General features: G+C 44.7%; 1 protein-coding gene across 2 annotated transcripts; it reads right to left on the reverse strand.

Annotated features, from left to right (window-relative positions):
- Nucleotides 1-203: 203 nt before the first annotated feature.
- On the reverse strand, nt 204-27,045 carry AKAP1 (A-kinase anchoring protein 1). 2 transcript variants are annotated; one of them, XM_026070262.1, is made up of 11 exons: nt 26,500-27,045; nt 11,409-13,107; nt 9,213-9,346; nt 7,673-7,799; nt 6,945-7,072; nt 5,536-5,713; nt 5,132-5,282; nt 4,416-4,483; nt 2,877-2,950; nt 1,968-2,033; nt 204-1,840 (listed from the first exon to the last, which is right to left on the reverse strand). In XM_026070262.1, the coding sequence occupies exons 2-11, from the start codon at nt 13,081-13,083 to the stop codon at nt 1,778-1,780; spliced, it is 2,664 nt and encodes an 887-aa protein (XP_025926047.1). In that variant the 5' UTR covers nt 13,084-13,107; nt 26,500-27,045; the 3' UTR covers nt 204-1,777. The 2 variants fall into 2 exon arrangements, with proteins under 2 accessions (XP_025926047.1, XP_025926046.1); XM_026070261.1 differs by having other exon boundaries at nt 26,454-27,044.
- Between the last annotated feature and the right edge of the window lie 121 nt (nt 27,046-27,166).

Below are 27,166 nucleotides of genomic sequence, written 5' to 3' on the forward strand. Positions count from 1 at the left end.
AGAATAAATCCAGTCTTCAGCCCTTCCACAAAATTTGAAGTAAAAGAAGCCCCAGGAGTTTTGAAGCTGGACCTTTCTGCATCTGTTGAAAAGCCATCAGGACTATATCTCGCCTGCTTTCCCACTGAGCTCCCTTCCCAACCCTACATCACAAGAGATCTGGAAATGAAGGCTCTTAGTCATCACAGTTTGATTAAGACGGCTTAAAATTCGAGCTTTAATTGAAATGGAAAGAAACATTCCAAGAGGATATATGTTTTATAGATTTAACTGAGTTACCAAATTTAGTTTTCATTGGACATTATTGCAAACATGAACATTAAATCATAAGCGCCGAATAGGAGAGAACTCAAAAAAAAAAAAAAGGGATATAATCATACCATATCGGAAGGGATCGGACCAAACGCTTTTGTAGGCAACTATCCAGATGTGTGGTGCACTGACATGTTAGCTCATAAGATGTAAAGACATCCCTGAATTCACCTGAAAAAACTTTCGTGGGGACTGACTACATCAACATTTTCCTGGCAAGTGTCTTCTCTGCCAGCAATAAATCCCAGCTCAATACACATCTAAAATGATATACATTAGAGGGGCACGTGTTTAATAGTATTAAGTCAGTTTAAATTACTTGAGCAAAATTTTAAATTCCATATGATAGAAATCTAAAAAGGAGCAAAAAAATTGAGAGAGAACACCACTGCAATATTAATGCCAAATTGTTACTTTTTTTTTTAAACAGATCTGTACAGCAACATAGCAAAGAATGCAGTGATCACAATTCAAACCAGACAGCAATCTAAGGGAATGCTAATCCTGTATACAGCAGAGCAGAAACACTCCCACATTCGGATGTCCAAATATGTCAGCTATCCTAACGCACTCCAAACCAGTTCTACCTACATAGGACATTTTGGTGTGAAAAAGTTTCTGTAAAGTTCCCTTTGTTTCCAGTGTTTTTCTTGTACAAAATATTACAATGATTTTTTTTATATATATTTACAGACTTGCACAGCTAGAAAAATACAAATTACAATTGGGCTTGGCAATCAGTTCTTTTCTTTAAATACATGATTTGGAACATAAATTTCAGAGCAATAACTGTAGTGGTAACATATCCTGCACTTTAAGCATCTGCACAGAGCAGCTTTCTTCCTTAAGCAGATCAAGCCTAGAAAACATGACTGCAGTGAGACATGTGCCACAGTAAGTGCAATGAATGCAATTCATCTACCTCCTGGCATCAGGAAGATCCCAGATGAATGCAGTTTGGGCAGGCTGGTGGCACAATATAGAGAAATCCATAAACTGAACATTAAACTCATTAACATCCATTGGTTTCACAGGCAGAGCCTGTTAAAAAAGGACAGCCAATGTAACCTTTAGGAAAAGCAGACACTGAGTTCATGGGGTATTATACATATTGAACAGACATGCAACCACAGTTAACATTTCAGGGGCATTTGCTAGCTTCAAGCAAGCCCCAAGGTTTTAAATTTTTTCCATTCCATTTTTGAGAAGAGGCCAGGGAGAATTTTTTTGCTTTAAAGCTACAGTATCTCTCATTATGGCTTTTAACACCCCGCCTTTCACTGAGATGAGGTATGTGTTTCTAGTGAAATGGTAACAGTTGAGCAAAACAAGCTTCAATGGACCGCAAAACTTTGTACACAGGTGTAAACAGTTCTTCCCAAAAGGGGTTGCCAAACCAAATTGTAACAGTGCGGAAAGGGATTTTATTTCGTAAGAAAAGGTTGTCGAGGCATCTCGGACATTGCTAGTAGCTGTCAATCCACTGAGCAAATCCTCTTTCCACCAGAGCTCTGTTTATCGACACCACCTAAAGGGAGGGGTGGAAAGAGAGAGGTGAACAAACCACCAGCCAGAAACATCACCAAGTTCTTAATCCACAAAGTCTGCATAAACTCAAACCGTGATGAAAAAAATAGACAAGTCAGCATACACACCTCATCTCCCATCATACTCCACAGCTGTATCAGCGGCAGACCGGTTGCACTGTCATAATTTGTGACCTGGAAACACAGAAGAGCATTAGGGGGCAGCAGTCCTGGTCCGAGCCGGGCCAGACACAAGCTGGCACCATTCACTGTGCATCAGATACTTGATACGTGAACTTATGCGTAGGCCACAGCATCCAGTACACCAGTGGAAATGTACTGCTGCCACCACGCAGCTGGGACACTTTGTTAGGAAGTTTGCTCTGTTCCCTCAAATCTATGCCATTGCTAGAATTAGGGATGCTCTTGAAGACTGGATTAAACCAAAGAAAGCTATGGGGATTGACTGTCACAAATGCCATCAGCTTCCCACTCGCTTCAGTTAGCTTATGTGGATTGCTCCAGCCACTGTCAGAGGCACTTCAAAGAGGTGACTCCCCTTTTGTTAAGATCAGGCACCTTGCGTGGAAGCCTCTGGGATACTAGCAGAAGTCCCGCTTCTCCCTTCGCCAGCAAGGGGCCAGATCTTGGACGTCAGCATTGTAATTGCACTGAAGACTGGAGAAGCCACGCAAGGCCAGGTGAATACACTATACACCGGGCAACCTCACTCCATTTCATGCCTTGCAAGCCCATTCAGCCCCCCTTTTGCCCTGCCTCCATCACCTAGCAAACTGTATTTGCCCTATTTCGTGCATTCCTTAGAGCTCCACGCAGCCATGAGTGGTGCTGATGCTACACAAGAAAATTCTCAGCCTGTTCCCAGCACTGAGATTTCTCTTCAGGAACCCTGCCCAGCAACTAGGCTTAGAGGCCCTGGCTTTGTTTCTGATTTTAACACAAACAGTATGCTGGGGAGCAGAAAAGATAATGACTACAGTAAAATCAGCAAGGCTTTTCCAGACAGCTCTCATGTACCTGTGCCAGTAGTGCTGCCCCTCTGGTCATCTCACTAACAGCTGTGTCAGCTTCTGATGAAAAATGATCCTCATCTTTGAAAAGAAAAGAATAGCAGAAAACAAATGAGACATTCACAGGCTTTAAAGGCCAGAAGGGACTATTAAGCTAATCTTGTCTGACCTCCTACAGAAGTTAGGCCAGAGAACCCTCACCCGCTGTTGCTGTAGGCATTTGCGGAAACCAGTCTATTAAGCTGAAGATCACACAAGAATTATGCCTGCTGTGTTGCTGAAGGGAAAGGATGAAGCACTTTTTAAAGCCACTAGCTAAGTTAATATGATCATAAGTGGCTGATGAATTAGGAGGCTTTAAAGACACAAGAGTATTCTTCTGCAGTATCTTTGAGCTTCCATTAATATTTTGATCCTTAACAAGCTAAGTTCAGGGGCCCGAGGACTCTGCTGACCCTGCACAGAGAGCAATACTGTAAACAGGAACTCAAAAGCATTTGTACCACAGGCTGGCTGGCACCTGAACGCTGCCAAACGCTCTCTTTAAGTGCTGGCAGCTCACATCTCTCAGCTTGAGCAGCATAGAGGGGTACTGTTGCTATGTCCACATGTAACGCTGCAGGAAGCCCTTGTGCCCCAGCCAGCAGAGTTACAATCTACGCTGTGAAGATGAGACAGGACACAAGAGTTTTCAATTTGGAGGGAAGCTGCTTATTTCCAATCAAACAGCGGCAAAATAAAGTTTCTCCTTTGTGCTCCCCCACCCTGAGACCATCTCTGGAAGCAAGTAAATTCCTTATGCCTCCACAAATACTGAAGGAGGTCAATCACCTCAAGCAAAACACTGAACTCTGCTAGGAACAGCTTAAACTTTGCCATCTATCTACAGTTTTGGCAGGGGCTGCACCAGCTGGAGTCCTGTCAGCCCCACAAGTTCCAGTGATGAAACCTAGCCTGATCCCTAGTTCCTATAACTCACCCCTGCAGCACCCAAAAGGACAGTATTTTAGACACAAATACAGCAAACATCTTTAACAGCACCAGAAAAAAAACAGGAAGCCTTTCTAGGCAGTGACTGACAGTTTTCCAGTGCTTGGAGGGCAGTTTTTAGAACACAAGACTGTACACATCAGTCATTTCAGCAGGACATTGTCAAATGTCTGTCTGGCAGATTAAAGACTGTTTGCATCTGTTTATTTACAGATGCTCGACAACAGAAGGCAGCAGAATAGTTACAGCTACTTCAGTTATATCCTGTCAGTTCTGCCAACTTGCTGTTTAGGAGAACATAATTCATTTTTTCTTCCATGCAGGAAAAAGCCTGGACATTTATCATCTTTCCCCTGGAGTCAAGCTGGTTGTGCCATGCTAGCACATACAGAAGAATAACGCACATTTTTTCCAATCCTTGCTCCAGTCACCTCAAAGGCTGCACTTGCAATAGCTGGGAGGAAGGTTAGGCCGAATCACTGCTTGTGCACAGCTGGTATCCACTGAAACCAGCAGGAGGAGGAGTGGCAACAGTATGCCTTGAGAGCTCCATTACCTGGAAGTGGCACCACGTTGTCTAGCAAAACTTCTGCTCCTTGGAAAGGTAGTGTTACAAAATCAGACCTTAAAGAGAAGAGAATCAACCCGAATAAGAACATAGCTTTAAAATTCCTTTTGTATTCTCTAGCACTGATTAATCAGTTGGCCTAAAAGGAATTAAGTTTTAAATTGATGACTGTCAAAAATCAGTCAATTTTTTCAACAGTCTGAGCAGCAGCAGTAAGTTTTGTGATTAGCACACCACACTGGATTGGGCTCAAAGTAAAGATCACTTCCCATAAGGGAAGCTCTGCTGCTTTTCTCCCACCTCTGGGGCACTCTAGCTGGGACAATCAAGTATTTGTGGGCTTGTATAAGATAACCCTCACTCAACGTGTCCAGCCAAAGGTGCTCAGGCATAGGGAATCTGAGTTTTACTGCTGGCTCTTGGAAAAGTTAACTACTCCTTTGGGCCTCCTGAAGGCTTCTTTTGCTCAGCTTCCACATTGACGTGGCAGGAATTGCAATCCCTCACCCCTCTCCCTCAAGAAAAGCCATGCAAGAGCTTGCTGTGTTCCCGAGGAATCCACACCCGCTGCTGGGGCAAACCATTCCACCGTTTCCACTTCATCTCAGTGTTGAAAATCCCATAAGTGATTCAAACCATACAGCCGCCTATGATGTAGGCTCAAGCTAGATATGGCCTCAGGCCATGGAAGAGGAGCTGGAGACCTGATTTGTCTGAGTGTGTCAATTTTCACTCTCTCGTATCCTCCATAGTCCACGTATCTGATCTCCACTTCACTGCTCTCTTTGAAGTAGCCAACAACTTGAGCTCTCCACCACGCCCCATCCAGACCTGGAGCCGCACAGATAACACCAACTGCAAAGCGTAAGAGAACAGAGAAGAAAGGTTCAGCATTAGAGRTTTTCTAGAAATCAGCACTTCAAGCGTTAGCAGTGCTGCAAAATTATCTACTGAGAATAATAATAATAAAAAAAAAAAAAGCCAAGTGAGATACCACATTCTCATACACTGGGAAACTTCCAAAGCCTAACCTGTGGGAGTCAGGCTTTCGCATGACCCTCAAGGAAGTCCCTCAACTGAGCAATTTGTGAGCAACTGAATTACTTGCCTTCCACGGGTGTTGGCAGGGTTGGAATTCCAGGTTGAGAATAGCAGACATACATCTGCTGGTCCAGGCTACGCAGGACATGGAAAGTGGGGTGCGTATGCTGCTGTACAAACATGTGCCCTGCATTGACTTGGTTAGCCACGATCACTTCTACAGTGACTCCATCTGGGAGCATCAGCTGTCACAGGGATGAGAGAGATTCTCATTAGTATTTATTGCAACACAAGCTTCACTCGCACTAAACACATATCTTCCTGGGTTCCACCAGCAACTCTCGAGGCTTACAGCCACAGGTGGGAAAACCCTGACACTCTGGGATTTTGTACGTCACTTCCAAAAGGCTGCTTTGGGTCAGGACCAGAAAGCTACTCAGTGTTACTCTACACTCTTCTAATGGAAATCAGATTTGGAGAAGGGCCCATCTTGTACACAAACAGACTATCAGCACAGAGCAAACTTATTTACCCAAAAGATCAGCAAGCAATAATGCAGGTCAAGTCATGCTGCGCTATCACCACAGCGCAACTTGTTGAGATTCCCTGCCCTCAGCGTTTCTTACATCAAGGTAATCTTTGCAGGGACTGTTCAAATTAAGATTTTTGTCACAGAGGTCTCTTATTTTGAAGATAATTTTCCCTGGCCACCAGAGAGCCACTGTGTTGGGTAACTTAACAAAATTTAAGGCATTACTGTGCTCAGAATACATCTAAAAGGCCTTTAGTTTCACAGCATAAACCCTGTTTTCCAGAACAAAGCCTGATTTAACACCCATGGAGACAGTTATATGCACAGTTACTTCAACAGATTCTAGATATACAATGGAAGTAAAGGAGTGTTTCTAAATACCTGGAAAGCAAAAGTAGTATAAAAACTCTTCTGGGAAACACTGACACAGAAACCTCCTCTAAGTGAAATTAAATACCTTAAAGTAGTAAAACATTTAGAAGACTAGTTCCAGGATTTCAGGACAATAATGGTAATGAAAACTGATCACAGCAACATTTGGATCACACATCAAGTGGCCCTTAAGCAGAGCGGGCAGACAATCTACTCGGCTGCAAACTGAAGCCTTATTTCCTCAGGCAAATGTGTCTGCCTACAGGCAAAAACCTTCTAGGCCAGATGTGCAACCACAAGAAATTAACCCAGGCCTGGTGGAGCACTCTGCTACCATTCCCAGCTCAGGCAGAAAGGAAATGGTAGTAGAACAGCAGGTGGATAAAGTCTGATCTGCAATGGTTACACATAAGCTGGGCAACGGATAGCCACACAAAAACAAAAGACTGTTTTTGAGGAAATCTGCTCTTACTGGAAAAGGGCCACATGGATATACGTAGCATGTCATGGTGACATTGACCAACAACAGCCTTCCACCCCGACATCAGCATAGCCAGCAAGCCGGGACTCACCCAGGAAGTCATAGGGAGGGAATGAAGCGTCAGTGATGGAGGAGGTGGAGCATAGATGTTGGTGAGACTGAGCTCTTTGAACTTCTTACCAATCAGACTCAGCGCCTTGTCTACATGATGCTGGGATCCTGGAAGACAAAAAAATTCAGAGAAAGTGTTGCATAGACATGCTATGGACACATATACACTTCCCCTCCACAGAACAACACAGCTACCAGAAGCATTCTGGGCTACATCAACGATTTAAGAGTTTTAATAGACCAACCATGTAATCTGATGATGGGACCCACATGTGCAATTCAGGCTGACAGCCCCCAGTTTCAACAGCTGTAGCATTTGGTATGAACCCATTTAACTGACCGCACTGATATTTTTCAGCCACATTTAGTCTAACAACCTCCCCAGTTTGCAATAGCGGAAGATGCGCAACCAGATTCCATTTGATATACACATCATAGCCCCTGAAGTGATCCTGCAAAGTGTTGGTTAAACTAAAGCAACTGAGGAAGTTAAAAATTCACTCTCTCTAACCTCCAGTATAGAGGGTTCACATGCCAGGACATAGGCGATTTGGCATCTACCACTACTGTAACAGCACTGTCCTTGAGCAGAAAGGTTTTTTAAAGCACTGGACTCTGAGCCACCAAACCTGTTTAAATTCCTTGCCCATCTAATTAAGGGCCTCCAAGCGAGATATCAGACCATGAATACAGAGACATCTCACTTACCTTCTATGTGGCAAATCTGGAAGTCCTGGGTATAAGGTAGTGTTGAGATATATATTTTGGCACCAGAAGTTTGCTTCAAGAAGCTCACATACCTTCCTTGCTTGCCAATCAAGCGTCCAACTAAGTGCTTTATGAAAGAGAGAAGAAAGCAACAGTTAGGAAGAGAAATGCAGATCTAACACCACTATTCCCACACTCCCTTTTCTTGTAGTGCATAGGGCCAGGCAGCATACACATAAGGCAACACTGGACCAGTGCAGAGTTCAACTGGTCTGTGATAAATCAAGGTAGATACAGGTCAGTAAGCACCACTTATTCTGATACATCCATCTTTGTATCTTGCAGAATGCAGCAAAATACTATGGGACAAAACCAGGCCTGGTGAAAGTTATTGTCCTGCTATAGTCAATGAAATCACATCCTCTTTGAATCTGCCTCCCCCCCACCGCTTTCTTTTTTAAACCATGCTACATGTATCTTTCATTTAAAACATAAAATATAAAGTCTCCTCACACTAAATGCAAGCTAACTAGATTAGAACAGGACTAGACAAATTCCCAGGAGAGGAAACCAGGCTATCATGCCTGTTAAACTAGAGAGCCCCTGGACTGCTCTGTGCAGGATGGTAAAGACATCTCTGTTGTCTCTTACACTCTTTCACTGGCACCTGCCACCACCTACTTTCAGAGACCAAATACCAGAGCAGAAATGCTGGGCCCAAGTCAGTATGGATAATCCTACTCAATTCAAAGTTAGCTGCTTTCGGGAAACAGTGACAGCCTGTCTCCACTAACCAGTGAAACATACTCTTCCACTGCAGATCAGCTTCCTTATGCCTGTGTTTTACTGTCCCAAAGTGTTTGCTACATGTCTTCTCCGGGCACAGAGCATCCAAGCGCTCAAGGCAGCATGCTTATCCTACTGGGAGCTGGTATCTTATGTCAGCAGCTGTCAGCATTCAGGTCTGCTCAGGAGCAGAACTCCAAGAGCAATGTTGTGCATGGCAGTCATGCATGATTTTGCATATACAGAATAGGGAAGAATGGATGAATATAGACAGTCCTAAAAATAGGTTCTCTCTCAATCCAAAAGAAAGCACACTACAAAGATAGAGGTGCAGTAGCTCCACAGAACAGCTCAGAACAGCATTCAGCCTGTGAGCAGGGGTTTGGATAGGTAGTTGAAACATAACCCTCCTATGTAGAAGGACGAAAGAGGAATAAAAATCACCTGCTCTTAGTAACTGTATACCCCCAGAGCCTTCTGAATGCTTTCAGAGCATCAGACTAAGACACTGGGGTAGAAGATAAAGGGAAATAATGAGTTTAACACCCATTGCGACCCTGGGCATAGCCCTTACACACCTCTTGTTTACAGGTGGGTACAGGCTCTTCATTCCTGCTGAGTTCTAATGGGAGACAAATGCTTAAATCTTTGTTGATCTACTTGGGATGGCACTGAGCCTGTACCAGACTGCGATAACCAGAAGACTGCTATGTAGGGCAAGGCAGGAAGCGTGACCGGGCAGGTGGCTGGTTACCTTTGGAACCTCTATTTCCCAGATAGTGAGCTCAGACTTGCTGGATTCTCCTCCTGGCTTAGAGTTCTGGCGAGTCTCCGTCTTCCCCAGGGCACAGCCACTGTCCACAGAATCCATACTATTTACATCCGAACCTACAAAACACATGCACATCTCAGCATTCAAACAATTTGCAGAGTCAACCCAGCTACTAGACACAAGGCCAAGAAAATACCTCACTTCATAGAAAGGCTAGGTTGAACTTTGCCTATGCATTCACACAGGACATTTCTATATCACAGGTCCAGTATCTAGCTTTGTATTTCAGAGTCAAGCTTTGTCACAGTCTCCTTAAAGTTTCCTTTTGTTCCTGGAGAAAAATTTGAACAATAGGAAGAAGCTCAAATTCAGCAGGAGACCCTCAAACATGACACTTACACAGCAGCAGAGACAGGACACAAAGTCAAAGCTACCGTGGAAGGGAATGCTAGCATCACACTATGCTAACATCAACACTGAGCTGCTTGCTGCTGTAGCACAGTATTTTGCATTTCCCCCCGATTTGACCAAGGCTCTTCACAGGGAGCTCAGCATGCAGGGAAGGACATGCAACCTCTTCATTTGGTTGCTGCACCGACATCACATTCCTGCCTGAATAGGGGCTGCACAGCAACGCAGAGGCCCCTAAGTGTCGGTGTGCCCGCTACTAGCAGAGATTGGGGATTGCCTCTTGCCCAAATTTATCGTATACCTCAAGAAGCAAGGTGCCAGAGATGAGCTATGCTTTGTTCTCAAACCAGTCAATATCAGGAACATTTCTGCTTGGGAAGGGGAAGAACTTAAAAGTTTCCTTCCGAGATCTGAGATACAGTCAGCGCATCACAAAGTTGATCCCTCCTCCAGATTAACAAGCAGGAGCACAAAGACCCTCACTTGCTTGTAAGTATTCAGACTATCCAGTGCAAGACCAAAAAGACAAATAATCCCCACAGCTGCTTTACATTTGCCACCTCTCAACTAGTCACACAGCACAGACACTTAGAAAGTCAAAGCCTGACAGTGGAGCCATTTGCCCTAGACTTTCTAAGCAAGGAGGAAGATTCAAATCTCACAGCCAGAGTGTAAAGGACAGCTGTGGGACCTCTTACCCAACACAGTCACATTCACAACTTTCCCTGCTATCTCTCCACTCCCTACCCTTCAGCTGTCTTCGCAGAGTGCTTTCAGCACTGGTCATCAAGCAGGCTCCACAACACATTCTTACATCTCCCCATCACACCAGCATTCACAGCAAGGCAAAACCATTCTCTTCCTTTATTTACTGTCACTAGTGAGATTGTTTTGTGGAGTTAATCCTAAATACTTGACAATCCCAAGCCTCATGTCTTGCAAGAAGCAGCATTCCCACTACTTTGTAGCAATTACAAGAGACATCCTGTCATTAAGAGCTGTTGGCACCACAGGGTCCTACAAAGGATGTTAACATCCATCCCCAAGGTCACACAGGTCAATATTCATTCAGACAGCTTTGTATTCTGCCAGGCACACACCATGCAGGATCTAGAAGGCAAAAAGCAATGCAACAAGACAGATGGAGGAACTCCATGAACATTGTTCCCTGTTGAGATTTCTTGGCATGCACCTACCCTTTCAAGCAAAAAGCCTTCAGGGTTATTGGTCTGCAACCAACTGATTTTATCACAATTCATCAGAGCACTTCCCTGATTCATGCAGCACCATCTCAGGAACCTGCCCTACAGCATCCCTTCAGCAGCAGCCCATAAACAGAGGTAAGAACCCAGTGCCTACCAGGGGCTGCCTGAACTGAAGCAGAAGTGATTTGCGTTAGCAGGTCTCAAACCAGCAAGGCGTTCAACAGCCTGACCTTCATCCCGACATGCTCCATTTCACTACACTACTCAAGCACATAGTTAACTTCAGACAACAAGCGTTGTGCTGAAAGGGGCCAGGCTGTTCACACCTTTTTGACATATCCTGAAAATCATCTAGCTAACCACAGGATCCTATAGAGATGGGAATTCTGACAGTAAATGCTTGTGTTATATCTACCTGAACATGAAGGGCAAGGATCCATACACTGGGGAAATTTTAACATAAAGAGGATTTATCCAATTATTGCATTGTGAATCAGAGGTGTTACAGCACACAAAACCCTTGCTCACCATGCTTTTGTAGGAGGCTTTTCACATCCCTTACCTCCTGAATGATCTCCATCTGTCTCTGTCATCCAGTTACTCTCGTGACGCAAGTCTGGACTGTCTTCTTTCAACATCCCATTACTGTATGGCACTTTACTGTCTTCAGGTAACTTCGGGGTAGAAGGTTTTTCGCTTGGTACTGAGCTCTGCTCAGCAGATGTGTCTTGGGTTGCAGAGGTGCTCAGTAAGTCCGAATGCTGGCCTGATGTGACAGACAGCATTGTGTTTTGCAATGGGTCCTCGACGCTTGTCCCATCTTCGGATGCACATGTGCTGCACCCAGAGTCCTCCATAACCACATGCGACTCTCCCAGGGACCCTCCATGGTTTGCAGTAGGAGTCCGACCAACTCCTGGGGACTCACTGTGCACACAGTTCTTTACCTGACGGTCTTTTGGGTCTCCCTGAGCTGGGCTGGATAAACGGCCATGTGTTAAACAGCTGGAATATGTCACACACTGATCACGTTCCTCTGCTTGCGGGGTTGTAGGTACCACTGCATCATTCTTAGTATCAACATGCTCATCCCCTCCCCAAGGTTCCACTGCAAGCATCTGATCAGAAGCAGCAGTGCTTGCCCTCTCCAGAGGTCTCTCAGCTCGGCTGGCTGCAGCTTGGCAGATCCGACTAGACACGTCACTTACTGAACCAGACAGCACTTCCTCGGTTGCTGCCAAAATGACCTTGGAAATGATCTGTATTGCTACTTGCTCAATTTTCTCAACTTCTTCCTTGTCTAAACTCACTCCTCCAATCTTCTCTCTTTCCAATTCATCTCCTTTTGGCTGTGCGTCCTCCTCCTGACACACAGGCGCAGTACTGTCAATTGACTTGGACATTTCTTCCTCCCTGGACTGCTCCAAGCAGGCAGACTTCATACAACTATCCGATAACATCCCAATTACAGGATCCTTGTGACCTGATACAGCTTCTTCAACTTCATTATTGAGAAAGGCTAGTGGGGTACTGGCTTCCTTCTCCAATCCAAAATGGAGGGCTGTCACAGAGCCAGTATCTGATAGCACAGTTTCTGGCATCTGGCTTTCCTTAGGGGGCTTAAATGAAGAATCATTTGACTGCTCTGCATTGCTGACCTCCTCCATGATTCCCGAGGATTCTCGTGTCAGTGTCACCGATGCTGATGGCCACTGACCTTCAGTTGCACTAGAGCTCGAATCCTGTTTAGGGCTGATCACAGCACTGCTGTGACACTTTGCACTCTTCGAGACCAGTGGGAGAGAGACACAAGCAGGGACACTGCTTTCATCTTGAGAGTCTATTCTTTCCAGTTTTTCACTGTCGTCCTCAAGGGTGCTGGGCTGGATGGTCATTACTGCTGGGGCTGGAAGGTCCTGCGAGAAATCTAACCTCTCGTGAGTCTGAGGCAGAAGAGAGGGCGTCGTCGACCCTGCTGACAGCACGGAGGTCGAGGTTTCATTCTCTGGGCGTTCCTCTTCCGAGGAGAGAGGCAGTCCTTGAGGAGCACGTGCTTCTGTTCGGGGTGATGAACCATTCACAGGCAGTTCTCTCTGCTGCTCTTCCGCGATTGCTATTGCTTGCCTGTCAAGATTGTTTCCGTGCTCCTTTTTACGGGAATAGAACCACCACCAGCCAAGAAGTGCCAGCGCTCCAGGTAAGGCATATGGGAGGAAAGTGCGGAAACGTAAAGCCATTTTACAGATCCTCAGCAATTACACCTAGAAGGGGGAATGGAAAGAAAAAAAAATGTTAAAATAGTGAAGTTAACAGAAAGGCTAAAACTTCACAGATGCATCAAGCTATTTCTATTAGTGTGGACAGGTTTGTTTTCAAGCCACTGTTTAAATCTGCATCTCTACTCTGTGAGCAGCACATAGAACAAGACCCTCACCTAGGACTAGGGATACCCAGGCACATCTCACTGTAACACTTATCTGGGCAAATAGTTTCACCTCCCTTCTCCTGTCTCACCTTTATAGGTCAATACTACACACATGGACAGCATCCAGCACTGCAAGATTCTCCAGAATCAGACTGGGTCCACAGTACGGCTGCACTACAAACATTCAAAGACTCAAATCTGATGAACGGCAGGTCTCCTCCAGTTCTCAGTTTAAAGGGGATCATCCCATTCCTGAAGCAGCGTCAGTACAGACTGACAACAAACACTTATCTCTAAAATGTATCACCTCACCAAAGGAAAAATACTTTGCACACACTCTCATCCACAGTATTACAAAAGGCCGGTGTGCTAGAACAAAACCGAATCTGCAGTTCATTAGCGGCAAAGCAGCAACATATAGCTACTCCATTTACCTTTACACACACAGTGAAGGAATTCATAAACAAAGAGGGACTGCAGCCTCATGGAACAAGTGTCTCCCAATAACCAGAAGTCCCCCCCTAAGAGATTTCGCTCTCCATGGGAAGCTCAGCACAGCTCTCAGGAAAAACGACTCTTTTCTCTATCTAGCCATTAACACCACAGGATAGGTACACATTAAAAACCAAGAGTCAGTGATCCCAGCATTTGCTTACCTGTGTTCTCAGAGCTCACACATCCTTCCACCCCATACAGTAATTAACAGATGTGCAAGCTAAGCAGACTGGCAATAAGATCAGTGTCAACTTTCCCATCTACCTGCAGTTTGGTTTCTGCCTAAAGAATATAGCCATATAACGGGAGGACTGAAGTTGTAAGTCAGGTGACAGCACTAACAAAGGCGAGTTACTTTTCTTGGAGAAACCAACCCCCAAGACAATGGGCATCATAAGACCAGCTGGATATGACCACCATATCCCACCATAGAGGCCTACACGGGCAAGAGATAATTACACCTCCCTGTTGTGGAAAGATGCCAGTGGATACCACTAACAGAAGGTTTTGCAGGATTGGCTCCTAAGCACAAATGCCTGGGACATGCATGAAACCTGACCTCGATGGTTAAGTGGCTGAGAAAGAGGAACAAGATTTGCAAGCTTTTATGTGGATACACGGACTGATTTAAAATTGGGAAGACCTGCAGTTGAAGATAACTTCCAAGGAATTTGGGCTACAAAGCAGTGTGCCAAGGATTAGAGGAACATCCTGTGCTCGCAGATGCAGCTATTGGATACAAGCAAACCCACTGAAAGATGATTTCAGGGCTTTGTGAAGCACATAAAATGCATGGCTCAAATGTCTTCTGAAACAGCCAAAGACGCCTAAACAACAGGTTTCAAAGTCAGGACTGCAAGAGCAGCAATCATTTGGTCACTGAGCCAAGAAACAAATGAGAGAGTTGCACATTTCTAGGGCTAACAGAGACACAGAGCAAGTACTTGAACCAAAAGCCTGGCACCAAGAACTCCAGAGAGGACATGAACTCACTTTAGGAAGAAACATCCCTGTAAAGCAGGACACTCCTTAACTTCAAGTTACTTGGATTTCCCTGTACCTTTACACATCTGATACCAGCAGTACCAAACAAGATTTGCTTTGCAGACCACTTGTCTACTCTGCTATGGAAGTTTGTATTCCTCCCTCAAAGTTTGATCACTCCTCATCAGCTTTCCCATAACCCCTATCAAGCAACCCCCCTTCACAGCTGAACCAAGCTTGCTACTCAAGACTAATTCTAGCTAGACACCTCCAAATATACTCCCCCTTTTCAAACTCTCACCCTTGCAGTGAATTCCCCTTAAGCTGCACTGAACAGCTTAAGAATAAACACCCACAAGGAAGCCAAGACTCCTGCATGCCGAATTCTGTGCTGCAGCAAGTGTATTTACATTTCAAAAAGACACCACTCCCATCAAAGTAAGAGGTCCCCAGGCCTTCCACTGCTGACTGGTAAGTCAGCATGTGGGTGCTTTAGTAAAAGGTGCTAGTGAAAAAGCCAAAGACTTCCCTTGTCACTAGGAAGCAAGTCTTTTTAACCTTGTTAGAAGAATCCCCACAGCTCATTTTGTGAACCCTTTCAACAGGAATCACTCTGTCATTCCAACCGAAGGGGAATCAAGGTTCAATCTTTAGGAGGGAAGAAATCAGAGACATACTGTTTGCTTAGTGAAATGCTATTTTAGTTCCTTCAGTTTCACAATATGTTAGAGGGAGAACAGGCAAAGCACCTCCTAGTGCCTCTAATGCCAAGGGAACTCCAGCTGGGTTTGAGCTGCCCACGGCTTGCAAGAGCACGCTATTCCTGATCCAGTGCACTACAGTGAGCAGCAAGATGACCTTGAAGTTTGCTTACACTGATCTAAATTACAGCCTTGATACCATCATTAACAGGACAGGCAGGAAGAGATAATTTAGTCAGGACTGCGCCAGCAAGAGACATCGCTCAAGATACAGAGGTTGCATGTTGTTTTGAGGCAACTACTGATAAATGGAGACTCGCTTGCCTTCGAATGGCTGACTAAAGTCACAGCAACAAAGAGTAGTTAACATTCAGTAGTTGTTTGGGAACGCAGCATCATGAATTGGTGGCCACAGCCTGTTGCACACCCTTCTGGAAAGTTGCTGTGAATTTTGGGAGTGTATCCGCCCATCTGCACAGGGAATACCACTGAAAGAAGGCAACAGTCAGACCTGCCCTGAATGCTTCAGGAATGGTTCCTTCTAKTCAAGTTTAGTGCACAGCAGCAGGGCACGGTGTAAAAGACTTGGGCTGCATTTTTTTTTGAGTACAGAGGACAAAGCCCTCCAGGCCTCAACATGCCACATCATTCATCAGCACTGCTCACCCCTGGAGAGTTGTGCTTATGCTATAATCAGAATCCAGGGCACAGGCACATTTTTAACATGCTGAATAGAGTATCACTTAATTGCAGTTTCAGTCTTTTCTTAAAGAGGGTTCTGTGGGCTTTTTAGGCACTGAAGCAGCTTAGGAGCATGCTTTCATGTCTATAAATAGATCAGCAAGCAATATGGCAGAGTGCTTTGCCTCTTCTCCTCATCAGGATGCTGCTTGCACAAAGACAGATACCATTATGAATCAATTCCAACACGTTAACAAGTGCCTAGATCATGAGAACGGCTAAAGCATTTCCTGCTCTTAGACTGGCCAGGGCATTTGCTCCCCCAAATCTCTGCTGCTCCCTGAAGACAGGATACCGAGAAAGTACTGCAACAGGGGATTTTCAGAGACGCTAGGTCCCTACGGTTACCTACACAGCCTTGGGTACCTTGGAGCCTGAGCCAATACTCCGCTCGTAGTGTTTTCTTCCCTCTAGGCCTAGATGGATCTGCTCCCTGTCCAGCACTGCCAGTTACATTAAGCAGCGCAGCAAATGTAAACTGACATGAGGAGCTTTTAAATTCCAGCTGACTTCCAGCACTGGAGCTGCAAGAGCGCGCGCTCCCCACGGTCACCCGCAGGCTGCTCCGCTGCCGAGGCTGCCGCAGGCAAAGGGAGCCTTTTGCAGTCTCAGTAGGGCCGACTTCTAACCTCACACCCCTGCTCTGGATAATAATCCTAATCCAACTCCTTCCTCTCCTGATGGAGCTGAAGAGCTCTCTGCAATTCAGCTCAGGACACTGCCAAGAGAGATACCAGAGACCATCAGCCAGACAGGACTCACTTCTGACCACACAGATACTTTTTGCTGGCCAGAGGACCTGTAAGGGCAGCCCACGGTGTGGCCAAGGAATGAGCTTCATACTTCCTACCTTGACTTCCAATTCCCCTTGTGCCACACAGCAGTTCGGAAACGGTACTGAACAGGAACAAAAGGACACATTCGCCTCTTTTTACTTGAATTGTGACCAAGTTTCACTTTTTCTTTCAGTTGCAAATTAATCGGCCTCTTCAGTAGAATTTTTACTTCATGTTGAGTGAAACCAACACCTTTTCCTCTCTCAGTCTCCTAGGGATGAGCCTTAGTCTTTAGGAGAGATGGGAACTGTGCTACCACATCCTATAATGCAGTGATCTTTGTCTAGCAAAAGCAGTCTGGATAGAGATCCTATTATTTAAAAGTCCAGCTCCAAAGTCTGTTCCACATCTAAGTTTACTAGGATGACAGCTGTGACCCCTCTGACTTTTGAAAGTTGGAAGCTGCTTTTGTTTAAAACGTGTGCGGACCCATCCCTGCCCGGACACTGCTGGGAAAGACTTGTGTCCCAGTCCTGCTCACCCACTTACAAACCTCACTGGAGTTATAGGAGGCAGGGCTGACAGCCTTTTCTTCACGAAGAGCTGCACTGAAACACAAAGCTAAACAGTTATCCAGGTCCTCAGAACAACCTCGCTGCAAAGGATTTACAATTTACATTTTCACTGAGCAGGACTTAAAGCAAAACACAGTGTGCCTGACAATGCTTACACACTGCGGACTTTTCTCCAAACAGGCCTCAAGACCTTTGCCAATGAGTGACTAAAATAAAGATTGTTTTTAGCAGATAGCAGAGTCATGGAAATGGGAACCACCCACTGGAAAAAGAGTATTATCTATTTCCTTTTTAGAAGCATAATATTTCTTGTAGAAGAGAGCACAATCAAGTCAGTCTGTCGACTATGCTTAGTCTGTCTCAACCGGAAAAAAACCTGCATTATCAAAGCAAGCACTCTGACCACAGTTCCCAAATACAACTCCTCATGAAAACTAGCGCCCCGAGGAGAGCTGATTACATGATAGCTGGGGGGGAGGAAAAAATAAAATAAAAAAATGCCTCCCTCAAGCTCAAACTGAGCATCCAAATCTCAGATATTTTAATATTCACTCCAGACTTCTCACCCCCTCTCACCTCCCCAGCCTTACCCCCACTATCCCACAACTTTGTTCGAGCTAGCTCAGACTCCAGCCTTGCCTCCTTGTTGTCTACTGCAAAGTCCTAACAACTGAGGCAAGTAAATAAATGAACGGCAAGAACAGAAAACTTTCTTGCTCACTCCCAAATCAGATTGACAACAGACATGATTTAAGAAATCCAGAAACATCTCCAGTCTACCATGAATGAGATATTTATATAGTTCTGCACAGGAAATTACATTCTGCATTTATTGGACAGTCACATCTGATTTCTTCTAAAAATCAAAGTCATTTCCCAACTGTCAAGTAACAGGCTCACTGATGAAGATAAACTTTTGGTTAATGGCAACATCTGAATTCTTCCTCAAACTAAGATTTAGCATTTAAAAAGAACAATTCTATGCAGTAACTCAGATTTTTTTTTTTTTTTTTTAACTTGGTAAACGGAAAGGATGAAGTCTGCACATTCCTAAGACAAAAGGTTCACATTTATGCCGTACAATACAATGGCACATTGTGAACCCTTGCTAGTGCTCATCTGCTGTCCACTTAAGTTTATTATAATTAATGCAGAACCACCCCACAAGCTGTCTCACAGGCATACCACAAACTCAAATTAAAGTAGCTCACATCAGTCCATTCCCAACAAGCTTCCCCGATTAAACAGACAGCACTATTATTATCCGATTCCCTATTAAGTCGCACCAACTGTACAAACAATAGTCCCACACAGTTTTACAGTGCAGAAAGACAGTAGCAGGATGCTCTACAGAGGGACAGGCCTATCCCCAAACTGTTTTGTCTGCTAGGCTTTAGGAATCATTTCAAACATTAAGATAATTTAAGATCAAGATCTTCACTCTTCTGTGATACTCGGATCACAGTGGGGATTGTTGGTTTAGCTGACTGCTCCTTGCGGAGCTAGTTTAATTTCATATTCTCAATTTGTCTAGTTTTAGCAAGAGCTGCATTACACTATCAGTGACCGTGTTAAATGGGAATTCCACATCCCTCCTTCTGTCAACTAGAAAAGGAAAACAAGGCACACATTCTGCACAGGATGCCAACAGACATCTTAAAGCTCCGGGTTGGCTAGGTGACAGCTAACACCAACAAACACCTCCTTAAATAAACACGATAGGAAGAATTTGGTGGCCTGGTTTTAGCACGCTGGCCGCAATGCCACTTTTGATGCGATGCCTAGAAGATGGATTTTTAACCTGCTCAACTGAACAGTGCCACAAAAAAGGCTGCAACACGCAACACAGACTTCTCTGATTTCTACTGTAAGAGAGCTCTTAAAGCCCACACCCACTTTCCAATGCAGTTAAGAGCAGCAAAAACCTCTCTCCATTGCTAATTTGACAGCCAGTTCAGGAGTGCAGAGGCAATGGGATCATTTAAACACATGGGGGAAGAAAGCCTGGGATTTTCCTGTCAGCAGCAGAGCAGAAAATGGCAACTTGTCAAGTCACATGGCCTTAAACACTGCCAAACTGGATGGAGTCTTGCCCTACAATCTTTGCACTCCAGAGGCAGGAGGAGCCAGCCGGGAAAGTGCAACAATTCCAGAGGCTTCAGACTCGGGACTATTAGCTTGCAAAAGCCAGAACCAGCGTGAAGTGCTGGATGCTCCAGTCCTGTTCCCCAGCATGCAGGCCCCATGCACTCCTGCACCAAAAATAGAAGTGAGCTAGTGCAGAGCTCACACACTGTACTCACTCGCACTGCGCCACTGACCACTTCCACTTCCTGCTGGCATTTCAGGAATCTGGTCTAAATGTCACACCTTGCATCAAGGCAGGGCTGCAGAGCTCTTGCTAGGACACGAGACTTTTTCAACTTGCTAAGTAATCCCCACATTAGGTCAGGATGGGATTAAGACATCAAGGGGAGAGCAGGGGTCAGCTCTCCAAAACCATATTCTGAGTCGACTTACAGAAAATTCCCAATAAGGACCACAGAGGTGAGTACAACAAGAGTGAAAACACATCTTTGCCTACCTTGAAAAATCTGAGGACAAAAAACTCATTCCGCTTGTTTGCATTAGGGTCCCAGAGCAGTGTTTTAAGCCACCTTGTTTCTCTGGCCAGGACAAACAATCCTTCAGTATACACATCCTTATAAGGTTAGAAATGTTCGCAGCACGAGGTTCACAGACAAGCCAGACAACTCATTCTTAAGGTCCAAGAGGAGAGTTCAGCAAGCATTCAGTCCGAACGATTTTCGGAGCTTTCTATACACAACAAGAAGGTCTGTTCCAGGGGTAAAGCCGCTTCAAGGCTTTACAAGAGACAAGGACAGTTCCTAAGGAAGCGAGCCCCCAGCAGCCCTGTACTCCGCAGCACTGGCGGTTCCCACCTCACAGTGCTCCCCTTCCATCAGGGCACTCTGAGAAGTTACACTCCAAGACCCTGGAGGTAGGGAAAAAATCAAGGCTGGAACTGAAGACCATCTGAAGGGTCACAGAGCAAGCGAGCAGCTAAATTGGAAGTTCAGCTTCCACAGCAAGGCTGGGATGCCTCCCTACAAACCCTATAGTTAGTGATACAGCACTTGGGAAATAAATACTATCTGGGTGAAAGAGAACTGGACAAGGCTGGCAGAGTTAAACTAAATAGGACCACGTGGACTCTTAAAATTTTCCATGCTAAAAATAACCAGTAGCACATGCTCTGCCTTATAAGAGGCATAAGAACAGGACTAGAGGCCTTACCAGTAAGATTAGAAAAAGAGAAATTACTGCAAAGAAACATGCATGAGAAGACCTACCTGCACTTGCCCCATGTTCAGCATAAGCTAGGTAGGGTTACCCCAGAAGACTGGGGTGTCACAAGACAGACCATTCAGATCAGCCTCTTCACCTTCCGAAGAGGCAGAAAGCCCACAGAGGGGCTGCTTGTCTCTATTTCCTCCTGGGAAACCTCTTCACGTTCAGACTCGAACCACAAATCGTCCCCCAGAGAGGTCTCCTACTCCAGGCAGTGGCATGTGACAAAGACAGACCTCACAGGACGTATCTATGAAGCCACAATTGTCCGTTTCCCAGACGATGGCCTGCGGCGTCACTGAGCTGCAACCCCTTGCCTCAAATCTTCCTTTTGAACGCTCAGCCACAAGACCTGGTAAGCAAGATCTCAAACTGGAAGGGACTTATTTTAAAGAAAAGTGAACAGATGAGTTTCTCTACAATTAATTAAAGTTCAGAGTTCTCTAGTAATTCCTGCTTCAAACACCAGTATCGAAAGACAAGAGCAGCAAGAGATACTCCTTAAGCACTACCTCCTTTTCAAAGCCCAGTTAACATGGACTACACAACTCACGAAGCAGTTGCCTCTGTGGATGAAGACAATTAATAAAACCACTCCATACCCTTAAAATATTTAAGAACTGACAGTCCTATTTGCAGAGGGATAAATTATGACATAAACAAAAAGTTGAAAGAGGTGGTTGTTGTAGACACCAAACTAGAGCTCTGGAACAAGAAACACTACCAAGACCAGGCTCTTATCTCCAAGATAAAAATTGCTTTCAGAGTAATGAGCTTCAGTAATGTTCTTACAACAACTTCCTCCCTTCCTTTGCAGCTGAAGCTGCTATGCTGACAGCCCAGGCTTTATTAACATTGCATTTAAAAGTTTCTGCTTTTCTGCACTCTCCCCCACTCAGGCACTAAGGACAGGTCCAGCAGAGCTCCAGAGCTACAACAATATCACTCCTAAGCCAAAGCAGGAGTCAGAACAGTTCATATTTACACACTTGAAAACAGGGGTTTACAATAAAAGCATCAGCCTAGACAAAGTGTAGTTTTTCTGCACATGTCTTTCTGAAACTACCAAGGAGCTCACACATATGCAAACACCCCTCACCACCACCATAAGCCCTCACCACCTGCACTGCTGCACAGATTAAGGCAAGACCCTGAGCTGATCACTCCTGCTGTGCAATAAGCCATAGGTTACACTTTGTAATTAACATTAACCCTATCAGGTTATCAAGCTCCTTCCTGCACTTTATATCTTATTACCTTCCTGCTCCAATTGTTTCATTATTTATAGTTTCCTCAACCAAGCTAACGTCGCCCCATGAATCCTCTATTACGGAGAAAGGCAAGACACCTTTCTGGCAAAGCCGTGAGAAATTTATCTCAGATACTGAAGCAAACTTCAGAAACAGCTTCTATACTGTTTCACCAATACTACCTTTATCTTTCTTTGCTATTCCTCACATTTGGTGGATTTGTTTGCCAGTTTTGGAATCTGCTCCAGAAACACAGCCAGACCAAATGTTCTACTGCTTCAGATTAGCCAAGAAAGTTTAGCAAACTGGCCAGAGGCCACATGACCTTCTCAGTCTCATCCTACTTTAAACTGCAGAGAAAGTCCCCGTATTCAGACTAATCCTCTCAGTGCACAGGTATCCCTGTCCGGGGAATGCACAGCACTTCTCACAGCCAAGACGCTTAAACACCAGTTGTTGCTTCTCCTTCGAAGATCCCTAACCAATAGATCCACACAAAAATAACTCCCTCCTCACCTGCCAGGTACCTGCTGGGACTTGTCTTGCACACACTGAGCAGCAACCTGCATGGCTGTTTCAGCTGTGCCCTGTCCCTTATTGCATTTCTCAAGTTACTATGCAGAGGTTTTGTGAATTTTTTTTTCCCCACTCCCTCTCAAAAAAATCTCTTTCCTCCCTGACACACCCACCAGTCCAGATTTTACATTTTTAAGTGTCTTGCATTAAAGACTAAAGAGAACTGGTCCTCTGCAATACAGGCAAAACAGCTCTTACCACCTTTATAATCTACCAACACATTGCAAAAATTTTCCAAAAATCCAAATTTTATCATCTTCCATTCTTTCTGCATTTTCACCAAGCTTGGAGATAAGACAAATCACTTTCCAGAATTTCAGAACAAATACATCCGGTACTTAATACTTTTTGTGTTTGCTTCTACACTAATGAAACAAATGCAGCCTTTGCTACTAGAGACATTGTCTGAACTTGTGTCCACTAAGTGCAGCTTACAAATGAAAATTAAAGCAAGGAACTAAATCAAATGCTTGGCATCTGTGTTGGTTTCCACAAAATATGCATACACAACACCCAAAAGCAGAGACTAAACTAACCAAAGGCTTCCAATATACTCTGCCCACAAGGCAAAAACAGAGATCTGAATTTTCAAGGAGAAAGAATAGTGAGGTTTACATCACAACACTGATACTGCTGTAAGAGAGAGTGAGAAAAGAGGCAGTGTTGAGACCAAACAGGTATCCAGAGAACAGCATCAAGACCTGCTCACTAGAAGGTTTACTGTGCACAGCAATGAGACCTTGATAAACAGCTTCTCAAAACAAAAGCTGGACTAGACTTAAACAGAAAAGCTAAAAGCAGTGTTGTTCAGCTGGAATTCTTGTGCACAGAGCTTGGCTTGCTGAAAATAAACTGCAGAAGCGTAGAGAGAGGAAGGCTATCAAGCATTTGTGAAATAAGCACTCTATATTCATCTGTGCTAGGAAGGAACAGCAAAGGTTTCACCAAGAGACATTTGGACTGAACAAGGAGGAAGATAACTTGTATGCATTAACAAGCTCACTACAAGAAGTTATACAACATACTTGAGACCTAATCAGAGAGAGACAGGCTTCACTTTGATCTGTATTACAGTAGTACCTACAAGACCTCACCCAAATTATGCTAGGGGCTGTTCTCATACACAGAAAGGCTTTCCCCAACAAAGATTGCAGGCTGCCTCCTTTCCTCTGCTTTGGCAGCCCTATTTCAAAAGCAAAGTCAAAAGTCTTTCAAAAAAAAAAAAAAGCTTTCAAAAAGCACAGATTAAGTGATTTTCCTAGAGTCACACTGAGTTGGAGGCATCACAAGGAACAGAGAAAGATCTTCTAACTAAAGACAGGAGCCCATCCTTTTCACCTGGCAGTAAATAGTACACTAAGTTACATTCAGCTTGGAATATTTTAGGGAAATGATGTGTGAATTTCTTTTCTGCACTCCTGAACACCAGAATTAGAATTCTTCATAACCCTTAATTTCAATTGGACTTGTGTTCCATTTCCTAGCTCACAACAAAAGCAGCTCTTATTTAAGGAAGGGGAAAACTGCAGGATCACAGCACTGAATTTTACAGGGATGCATACTCCAATCCTTGTTCCAGAGACTTCAAATTGCCAATTCACAGATTTATCCCTAATGCAAAGCTAAGGCCCCCAATACAAGAGGCACATGGAGATCATAAGCTTTTGCCAAGAACTGCTGCTATTTATACTCAGGGAGTCAAACCCAGCCACAGCACAGGGCAAGTTTCTCATCCTCATTGCCAGGTGGCAGCAGAGGTCAAAGGCAATTTCACCCAGGACCTCTTCAGGTCTACAAGCAGTGATTTGTCAGCTGAAGAATTATTTAAAATGATCTTTTTCTGAAATAATTCTGCCAATAGTGATGTACAGATCCCATAAATTAATAGTCAGCTTCCAACTAGTGTACAAAATGCAGCAGCAGCAAAGCTGCACAGAACCTGTGTAGGGGACAATTAAGTAGAGCAGCTGAATACAGACTGCAAAGCAATGAGCAACATGCAAACGTATCACTTTCTGGGATCCTCACAAGAAGCAAACTCAACAGCCTTAATTTCCAGGAGATATTAAACACCTGCTGAATAAAACAGCTCCTTACAAGTATTTCACACTGGCTGCCTGAAGTTACTAATCACTTCACGAAGTTTAACTAGGCCATTTGCATGAAGAGTTCCACATGAGCACTGTAGTTAGAAATCACAATTTAAAGAAGGCTAGTCATTAGATCTGAAACATTAAATAACTGAAAGTAATTCATGTTTTTTAATTACTTCTAGATGTTGCTAAGAGCACCTGGGGATACCGACCCTGATTTTATTACAGTGTCCATGGATATTAGAAATACCTTAAATAAACTGCTCACACTAGTTAAGTGCACATGGAAGATGAGAGCTATAGATAAGTGGGGTGTGTTGCTTTTAAAGCATTATGCTCTTCAGATAACTCTACTACTGCAAAAACCATCCTTGTTTCAAATATCCCAAAAGACAGCCAGCAACATTTTCAAAATGAGCACAAGAGTCTCAGCATAGCAAATAGCCTGCTTCTGGCTCTGAACAGCTTCAGCTGCCATCCTCAACAACCAAACTCCTGTCATAGTTAACTCCTATGAGAATCTGAAGGAATTAGGAACCTATGTAGCATGATGGATCCAAACTACAGATATCTTCATCTCATGCTGTGGGTGGCAAGGGGAATTCCTGTTCTCTAACTTCAGGCTTTGGGGAGTGTCTAGGTTAAAGCCCAGGCTTTCCAGGCAGCTGATGAAAGAGRAGAAAGAAGCTTTCAGCATAAGTATCCCAAAGCACCTCTAGATAGCTTTAAGATGGAATCTGGATCCTCGGCCAGGGATCTAAAGTTGGTGTGACTACAGAGAGCACACCTAAATAAGTAGTAGCTACAAGAATGTACAAAGCCTGGCTTCCTACAGTGCTCTCTCATGCAGCTCCTCCAGAGTCTAATGATATCCTTGCACAGCCTCCTCCAGGTTTTTGTTTCATGTCTGGCAGAGCAAACAACCTGTGGCCCCATTGGAGAGGTACTGTACAACCACAATGAGGTTGGCGTGCTCAAATCCCTCAGGCTTGCTGTCTCATGGGATCTTTTAGAAGTCCTTGGAGAGCTCAATGAAACACTGGAAAAAGAAGCTGTGGGACTGTCAGATGAGTGCTACAGAAAGGGATGTAATGAAAAGGTGGATTCTAGCAAGCTTACAGCATAACTTGAGATCTACAGGCTTCTTGTTCCTTTTAACTTACTAAAAAGTTTTAATTTTCTTCAGTGCCTAGAGCGCTGGGTGGGCACTTGCATGCAAGCCAACTAAACAAGAATTAAACTGTGCAATCAAGATACATATAGCAAAACTGCACTATCCTTTTTTCAGAAAACATTGTACGTACATTAAGATTACTAGATGAAAGGCACATTAGTTCAGCTGAGGGCTGTAGAGTATTTCACCTGCTACACAGGTGGCTCATTAAAGAATGAAGAGGTTAAGTGATCTGAACAGGGTCACACGGTGACCCACTGGCAGAAGAGCACGCGCCGCCCAGCTCCCTTGCTCTGACAGCTCCAACCCATGTGCCACCAGGAAAAGCCACACACCCCTCACGAGCAGTTGTGCCGCGCTCCAGCGAGTCACGTGCTCTTCCTTGGCTATAATGTGCACAGACATATGGCTGTAACTCAGTAGATCATTCACAGGCACAAAGCAAACAGGAGAAAAGTAAAGTTACCTTCTCCTGCTACCACCTTCCCCAGCAACAAGCCATTTCCTTTCACCTGAGACAAAGTCCACAGCGGTTCTGATAACACCCAGCAGGTGTAAGCACAACAGCCGACCTTACGAAGGCAGCACACGACCCTAGAAATGCAGAAAGTCAGAATTACTTCCATCCTGTGGCCCCTTACTCCTCCTTACCCTTCTGTGGCGGCATGCAGGTTTTGTGGCTACTTCCTATCGCTACAGCTCACCTGGCATGGAAAGGATGCCCTTAATGGGACACCTGCTCATTCTGCGCTCCCGGAGTTGCAGCTCCATGTTATGTTTTACCAGACTGCCATAAAGCATTTAGAAAGGCAGGCATAGAGTGAGCTGCCCAACGCTAGGACGCAAATAGTTTAGACTTGTTTCTCTCGGGGAAAAATAAAGAGCAAAACAACAAGACTTCGTCCAGAAGAGCAAGGACGGTGCAATATTACTTCCTGAGTAGCAATATGATTTAATTCCTACGGTCTTGACTATACCCCACGCTATGCACTGCCTTAAAAACACACAAAGTCGCCGCAATACACGAGAAGTTCGTTACCAGCAGCTCCGTGGGGTATTACCCTGCGATAAATAAGTTCTGTCACAGCCGAGCGACCCGAGACAGCCTCACCTTTAGCGCCGAGCCCGCGGCACCCGGGTCGCCCCCAGCTCTCCCTTCCCGGCCGCCCGCGCCGCGCC

Source organism: Apteryx rowi, unplaced genomic scaffold, assembly GCF_003343035.1.
Source record: "Apteryx rowi isolate R43461 unplaced genomic scaffold, aptRow1 scaffold_307, whole genome shotgun sequence".
Lineage (NCBI taxonomy): Eukaryota > Metazoa > Chordata > Aves > Apterygiformes > Apterygidae > Apteryx > Apteryx rowi.